This window comes from Impatiens glandulifera, chromosome 1, assembly GCF_907164915.1.
Source record: "Impatiens glandulifera chromosome 1, dImpGla2.1, whole genome shotgun sequence".
NCBI lineage: Eukaryota > Viridiplantae > Streptophyta > Magnoliopsida > Ericales > Balsaminaceae > Impatiens > Impatiens glandulifera.
Window position 1 is genome coordinate 8,501,364 of NC_061862.1, and position 9,166 is coordinate 8,510,529.

The window sequence follows — 9,166 nt, forward strand, 5'->3', positions numbered from 1 at the left end:
GAGGGACTTTGGCACCTAGACCAAAGATCTCAAGCCTCGATCGAGAGTCTCCTTGACCCGGACCAAGGGTCTATTGACCTCAACCAATAAAAATGAACCTGATAGCTTAGGACTCCGGTCCTAAGGCCCGTTTAGTTCTAAATTTCAAATTTCAAAATTATTTCTATAATTTTGGAATTCCAAACATTTTCTAAAAAATCCCAAAATTTTAGAAAATGCTTTTAAAATATTTTTGTGATATTTCCACAAAATATTTTGATAAATGCTTGTTTCGTGTTAATTTTTAAACCCTAATGCCTTTAAAAATGGCTGATACTCTTCAGGTATTTTCTCCCTGAGCGATCATCAACAACATGTACCAACATTTAAATATTGTTGTTTCAATATTTTAAATAACGCATAAACCTTATGCATGCTTAGGACTAGAAAAATAATCGGTAAAAATAAAATGTTATACAACCGATTTTTTAAAACCAACTTTATAAGTATAGACTATTTTAAAACGGGTACAAAGGATGAAGCGCGAAAACCTTTTTCCGAATATCACCTAACTAGGAGTTAAAAGAAAACTTCGGTCAATAAGTTTATACATGTATGTCAACTTTTATTCATTTTCAAAAATCAATTAGCAACTCTAATTTCAAAATAAATATTCTTTTAAAATAACTATGTTTAACTAATTCAATCAAAAAGATTTTCTAAAAAATCAAATTGTGATTTGATTATAAATCCCTAGATTATTTGAAATTTAACCTCAAAGTTAATTATTTTTAATTAATTTTAAAAGCTATCAGGGATCAATAAAATCTTTTAAAAATAATGTTTTATTTTATAAGAAAATTTCTAACATGTAATCTAAGGTTGAAATTCTCAAACCTCAAATCTTTCACGAAAACATATGCGAAAGAATTTTTCCTAGGTTACATATATATCAAATAATCAAATTTATAAAAATTATAATTTAAATATATATATATATATACCAAAATATAAATAGTCAAATTTATAAAAATAATAATTTAAATATATATATATATATCAAAATATAAATAAATTAAGTAATAAAAAAATAATACTTGAAATATATATTAAAGTATAAATAATTAAATTTATAAAAATAATAATTTAAATATATATATATAATAATAATAAGTTTAAATATAAATTAATTAATTAAAAAATGAATTTAACCTAAAAAAATGTTCATTTATGAATGAATAAACATAATTAGTTTGGTAAGTTAAAAGAAACATATTTTGAAAAGGAGTTAAATGCTGAATAGTCCTTGTAGGTTTGGATATTAGACTACTTGGTCCCGGAACCAAAATAATAGAACCCGTTAGTCCCTGTCGTCCAAAACTGTTAGTCAAAAGCCTTTTGACTGTTAAATAATGACCATTTTGTCCTTACCTTTTTTTAAATTAAAAACAAATTAATTAAATTAAAACCTAACATAAATCTAATCTAACCTAAATCCACAGTCGCCCAGTCGAGATCGCACAAAGAAAGCTACCTTCTTCAATCAATATCCCCTCCGTCGGAAAGGAGCCCTTCAATCGCTAGTGGTTCGTAGGAGCGTCAGATGTCTAATTTGAGATGAAGAAAACCAACTCCATTACTTTCTTCTTCTTTTTCTTCATCACCACCTACGTTCAAGCTGAGAATGTAACACCAGTAGACCCATCTCTCTCCTTCGAAAATCCTCGACTCCGAAATGCATACATTGCTTTGCAAGCTTTGAAGCTCGCCATTCTCTCAGATCCTCTCAATCTCACAGCCAACTGGTTTGGATCTAACGTCTATACATACACCGATGTATACTGTGCACCGCCTCCAGACAATCCTTCCATAAGAACAGTCGCCGGAATCAATCTCAACCATGGTGACATTGTCGTTTATCTACCGAACGAGCTTGGATTACTTACTGATCTTGCATTCTTTCATATTAACACCAATCGTTCTCTTGCCTTAGTCGCCCAGTCGAGGTCGCCCAGGCCGTCGTCAATCGCTTACACTGTGGATTCGTCTTCAAATCCCGATTTGGGAGAAAGGGTTCGACTAGCTTCGACGGGAGATCTCTTTGGTTTGTTTGATTTTAAATCCCGATCGCTTGCACTGTGGTTAGGTTAGATTAGATTTAGGTTAGGTTAGATTTTAATTTAATTTAATTTTAAAAAAGGTAAGGGCAAAATGGTCATTATTTAACAGTCAAAAGACTTTTGACTAACAGTTTTGGACGGCAGGGACTAACGAGTTCTATTATTTTGGTTCAGGGATCAAGTAGTCTAATATCCAAACCTTCAGGGACTATTCAACATTTAACTCTTTGAAAAATTGTTTGTATTTCCTTGTTGAGAGCAGTTAAAAGCTTAGGTAAGCTTACTAATAATTATGTGAAAAAAAGTCCAGGCACTCTCCACTCTATTAATGTATTAATATAATAAGGTTGTTTTAAAAAAAAAAGTATAAGTAGATAAATAATCTATTATTCTTACATTAAAAAATAATAAAAATATTATGAGAAATGATTGGATGCGTGAATTTGGGAGAGAAAATGACATGGTGGCGCAATTTAATAGGCTGAAAAAATAAAATAATTTCTCTTTCTTCTCTTTAGTCTCACACTTTTTCTTTTTTCAACTTCATAAGTGATGTCATATCATTCTCTCCCTCTATTACTCATCTAATAATATAAACATTCATTCTTAGAAATTGATTTTTATCTTAATAATTATTTTAAATTATAAGTTCAAGGGCATTTCTGAGATCGGCTTCGTTCGTGTCTTGTCAATTTTATGTTATGCATTACATAAATGCATGTTTTAGGATTAAAATGATAAAAGCCCAGTCACCTGTTTAGAATAAAACTTTAGGTGCATGCCTAGGGTTTGATATTTATTGTGTCATTGTATCAGGCAATATTTTCCAAATACTATATTCTTATTGATTTGTGTGTCTCCATTATCTTGTCTTCTTGAAATTTTCTTAATTTGAATTCTCAATTAATATGGTTGAAGTTGATTTTTCTTTTCTTCTTGACATTTGAAACATTGTAAATGCTTTGTAAACTGTTGGGAGAGGATTCATCATCAAAATCGTATCGTTGATGTTCTCACATGAATCATCTATGCTTTGCTTATTCTTTTTGTCAATTGTGTTCATTATTCAAATTTTTACGGTTGCATCAACCATCCTCCAAAGCGTTGTTTCTTTAAGATCCTCAAACATCTTGTAAGAACAGTTGATGAAACATGTCTTCATCTTCGATAGTACACTAAGACCAAGTCGAATTTTAGTATTTCATTCGAAGTAGTTTAGTCGAGTAAGAATCGTTAATGCGTGGACAATTGACTCTCCTCCATATAGATACAAATAATCAGTCTGATCGCATTTTTATTAATTGTCGTTGATTGCTAAAGAATTTTGTTAATTTTTATTCTAATTGAGTTAGAATTTCAACTAACTATTGTTCCACAATAACTTGTATCTTAAAAATAATTGATAAATATTGAGATTGATCCACTATAGATCGAGTTGTTCACACAATATAAATTACAACTCTCTGATAATTTATATAAATGATTATCGTGAATTGAGATTATTGTTGTAAAATATATACAATATTTGACCTAATAATTTTTATATATAAGGTTTCAAATTATTATATGAATTATGATTACAATTTTATTTGATACAGTTTAGTTGGCAAATAATGAAGCATAATTTTGTTTTAATTAGTTTTTAGATTATAACTCAATTTTAGAAATTTTTTATTTAATTTGTATATATATTTATTTCTAAAAAGTTTTGATAATAAAATTTTAGTTATTTATACTGTAGTTTAAATAATCAAATAAAAATTATTGTAAAAAAAATCCGTTACTCGTATCATATAGAAAATATTATCACACTCTTCTTTAATTTGTTAGTATTTATATACATCCATATAAATTTGATAATATTCATTTTATTTTTTAATATTAACTATTAAGTTTGTGTTAACATTTTTTTTATTAATCAATAATAAATAATTTACAATTTAAAAATATATTATTTTATTAATAATATAATTTAAGATGATCAAAATATCTTATATATTTTAAAAGATTAGGTTTAAAGTCAAAATATATTATTATTATTATATTTATTGGTATTAATTATTTTTATTTTTTCGGTTAAAGTTATAATTCTTAGAACTAGTTTGATGCGTTTTTTTAGTTATTTTAATTAAAATAAATTAAAATCTGTCTATATTTTATAACAGTCAAATAATTAATTTTATTAACTAAAATATTAAAAAAAATTAAAAATGATCTATTTAAATTAAAAAATATTAAATAAAGAGAATTTTTAATATTTTGATAGATAAAAATAATGATAAAATGAATAAAATATTGGTTAAATTTAAAATAAAAAATTATTAAAATAATCTAAAAACACAAAGTTCAAACAAGCTCTAACAATAAAATATATGATCTAAAAAAATATTAATATTTTCTTATATGTCCAATTTTTCTTTAAATGCTGCCTTTTTATATGCTTAATAATTATAATAGAATCAAAGCTTACATTCAGAATAAATAAGTTGAGTTTAATAAGCTGAGAAATTACCTGAATTAAAATTTAAAAAATAAGTTTATAGCATTTTTGATATGGGTGTTATCTTTTCTTTTTCTTTTTTTATGAGTTAAAAAATTGTTATTTGATAAAAAAAAATTATTTGTGATTTTCTAAAATAAATTATAATTTTTATATTTAAAATTTAATAAAATAATTTTTTTTTTTGAGAAATACAAACACCTGAGTCAAGAGCTCATTTGATGTAAATATTTAAAAAAAAAAATTAATTTTACAAAAAAAATTATAAAGAAAATTCGCTATTATCATTCTAATTAAATTTTATCAAATAAATATTCTTAATTTATTTTTAAATAAATTAAATTTAAGTAAAATTTAGCATTAATTTAACAAATTAAAAATTTAAATAATTTATTTTTACATTTAAAAATATTAATTGAACCAAAACTCCAACAAAAAATCTTAAAAGGTAATATGGAACAAATCCCAAAATATATGAAACACGAGCTCTATAATGATAGAGAGACTTGACATTACTAATTCATACATCTGCTTCGTTTGATTGAAAATATTCTCAAATTTTATTTTTGTAAAATTAATTTTATTGATCTAAATATTTATTAACTGATAAATGTTATTTTGATTTATGAAAATAAAAGTTAAATAATATCAGTTATCAATTATATTATTTTTAAATAAATTTCAAAAAAAAAAAATTATAATTATTATTAAAAGTACAAACAAACCAGAGCTAATAATTATCCTCAATTATTTTTACTTTTTTCTCACCAACTATTATTTCAAAATAACGTGCTACTACGGCATGTGGTCCCCACAGTTTTCACAGGCTTTTTAAACGGCAATTGAGTGGTTTCAAATATATATATATATATATATATATATATAATATTTTATAAATAAATAACACAATATATATTAAAATAATGCACTAAATTTAAAATATATTAGTTACAAAATTATTTTAGTATTGCATATTTTAAATAGAATATATAATAATATTTTACATAATCCAATATAGTTATAAAATAATAATTGTTATCAACTATTTATCTATCTTAAATTTAAATAGAATCTTAATTCAAAACAATTTTATATTATTTATCTTATTCTTTTATTAATTGAATAAAAATATTTTTTAAGGTAACTAAGGTCTTGTTTGAGCTTTTTTTTTTTAAATCTAGAGAAAAAAAAATTAATGATGATTGATAATTTTGAGAAAGTAATGATTATTTTTGATAAAAATACTCAAATGTATTGAAATTTAAAAGGTATTGATATATATAAATAACATAAAAAATAATAATTTAAAATTGAAAGTATTTTAATATTTTAATTAATGAAATAAATGATGTAGTTGATTGAAAAATTGATTTTATTTGAGTTTTTCAAATAACCCAAAGATTGGTATCGTACCTAACTTTTAAAAATTCAATCATTATATCTCTATTTACTATCATAAAGCTATATGAAAAATCATTAAAATTAAAATTAATTTGTTAAGTTTTGCCTAGTTAATTAAATATAAGCATTCAAATTATTATATGAATTATGATTAAAATTTTATTTGATAAGTGTAGTTTGCAAAAATTATCATCATAATTTGTTTTAATTAGCTTTTTAATTATAATTTAATTTTAGATTTTTTATATAAAAAGTGTATATATATTTATTTCTAAAAAGTTTTTGATAATAAAATTGGTGTGGTTTAAATAATCGAATACAAATAATTTTAAAAAGTTTAGTTACATATCACATCGAAAAATATTATCAAGCTCTTCTTTTGTTCTTTATTTATTCTATGAGACCTTGTTCTCTTTAGGTTTTTTAAAAAAATCTATTCAAAATAAATTTTACAATTAATAATTTCTCAACAATCATTATATCACTCATTTCATTAATCAAAATATTTTTTATTTTAAATTATTATTTTTTATTTTATTTATATATATCAATATTCTTTAAGTCTTTTTACCAAAAATAATTATCGTCTCATCAAAATCATCACAAATCATTATTTTTTTCTCTCTCTAGATTTTTTTTAAAACTCCAATCAAAACAAGGCCTAAGACTTATTTGAATAGCTTTTTAAATTTTTAAAAGAAATTATTCTAGGAGAAAATTTGGGTGAAATAATGGGTGAGATAATAACATAATGCAATTTCATTAGTTGATTGAAAAAATAAAATAATTATTTTTATCAGTTAAAGTTATAACTTTATTTAATTATTTAATTAAAAAATATATTAAATTAATGAATTATTTAATTATTTTATCTAAAAAAATATTAAAATTTATTTCTATTTTGTTTAAGCCTACAAACACGTTAAATCAATTTAATCAGCCAAATTATATTGCCTAACATACTCAAACTCAAACATCAATATGTATATCACATATTCTATTAGTATATCTAGTCTTTTTTATTGTATTATTAAATTCATTTAGTGAGGTTCGAATTTTTTAGTAAATTTATATTTACTTGTAAAAGACTCAAGATACTAATCATCCATCAATAATGTATATTTATTCAATTTTTTTTTTTACACATATAATAACAATTTACCACAAATACATTTTTTAAATTCCATCGTGATTATTTTTTCATTCAAAGATTTTTTCATTCAAAGATGAGAACTATAATTAAATCCTTACTCTAAAAATTTCTCTAAAATTGTACTTGGATGTAAAATACTTATTAGTTTTAAAAATAGTAATTAAATCATCTGTAAACTCAAATATTTATTTTTAATATTATTAAACCAAAAAAAAAAACAATTTGGAAAAAATAATAAAAAGAAAAACCCTCAAAACCGAAATGATACAAGTTTGAATGTTATTGGAAGATCCTATTAAAGAGATGGAGAGAACCCGTGACTGGTTACTTGGTCATTCTAAAGATGAAAACCCTAACATCAATCCTCTCTCTTTCTCTGATCCTTGTTATGTTCTTCCCATCCCCTTCATTCTCCGCCGTCCGATGCCATCCGGAGGACAAGAAAGTCCTTCTCACCATCAAAAAGGCCCTTAGCAACTCTTACAGCCTTCCTTCCTGGGATCCCCAAACCGATTGTTGTAAATGGTACGGCCTACAATGTCATCTCACAACCAACCGTGTCATCAACCTCGACATTTCCTACGGCCAACGCTCCGTCCATATCCCTCCCGCCGTCGGGGACCTTCCCTACCTCGAAATCCTCTTCTTTCACAAACTACCAAATTTCGTCGGTACCATTCCCCAGACCCTTACAAAACTCACCCACCTCAAGTATCTCATAATCAGCTGGACCAATATCTCTGGTCCCATCCCCGATTTCATCGGCCAGATTAAGAGTCTCGAATACATCAATTTATCTTACAACAATCTATCCGGTTCGATCCCTCCCTCCCTCTCCGACCTGCCCAATTTAACCGAACTCAATCTCGGCCGAAACAAACTCACCGGCTCGATCCCGGACTCATTTGGGAAGTTCAAAGGAACCCCCCCCTCCCTGTATCTTTCCCACAACCAGCTCACAGGTTATGTCCCTAAATCTCTAGGGCTCTTGAAATTCCCCAGCCTTGATTTCTCTCGCAACAAGCTCCAAGGTGATATTTCCTTCTTATTCGGCTCCGATAAGAACTACTGGAAAGCCGATTTCTCGAGGAACTTGTTCGAATTCGATCTGTCCAAGGTTGTTTTCCCCAAAAGCTTGAATGTCCTAGATCTAAACCACAACAAGATCTATGGGAGCCTCCCGCAAGGTCTGACTTCATTGAACCAGCTCCAACTTTTCAACGTAAGCTATAATCGCCTCTGCGGTAAGATTCCGGTCGGGGGTGAGCTGCAGAAGTTCGAAACCACGGATTATTTCCACAACCGGTGCTTGTGTGGTGCTCCATTGTCGGCATGCAAGTAATTGAATTATCTAAGTTATTATGTCACTTAATCTGTAAAATAAAAGATTGTATCCTTTTGTTGTTTAAACAAAAGGTGGCATTAACCTTATTAATTAATACTCAAGTGTTTGTTTGGTTTATGATTAGTTAATGCTTAATCAATTACAATTAGACAATGTTTAGTACCAATATTTTATATTAGTTAATGCTTTTGAAATTTGAACTAGTGAAATTGGATTTATTATTACTAAAAAATTGATATTGAATTATTTTGTTAAAAATTATAGATTTAAAAATTTAAATAAATATTATTTATATTAATAAGATATTGATATTACACTTTATCTAAGCTTTTAGTGGAATTAAGTTTAATAAAACTAAAAAATACACACTACTTATAGAAGCAAATATATAACAATTCCAACAACATATTCTAACCATTTTGATAAATATGTTTTAATTTACTTTTTTGAATGAGGTTAAAGACATCAATTAATACCATTAAAAAAAAAAGTAAAAACAAAATATGAAGTTAACTTAAAGAGAAGATATATTTTTGATTTGATAATGTTATTTATAATAAAAGCTAAATAACGTTTATTTGAAAATTATTAGAATGAATAGTTCTCTAACATCCGCCTCAATTAAGATAGAACTTTTACTATGAATTGAAATGTCCGAATCATCAACT

At 25.7% G+C, this 9,166-nt stretch overlaps 1 protein-coding gene across 1 annotated transcript; it reads left to right on the forward strand.

Moving 5' to 3' along the window:
• Window positions 1–7,457: 7,457 nt before the first annotated feature.
• LOC124920741 (polygalacturonase inhibitor-like) lies at window positions 7,458–8,613 on the forward strand. The gene has a single exon (XM_047461293.1). The coding sequence runs from the start codon at window positions 7,497–7,499 to the stop codon at window positions 8,493–8,495; it is 999 nt and encodes a 332-aa protein (XP_047317249.1). The 5' UTR covers window positions 7,458–7,496; the 3' UTR covers window positions 8,496–8,613.
• The last annotated feature ends 553 nt before the right edge of the window (window positions 8,614–9,166 follow it).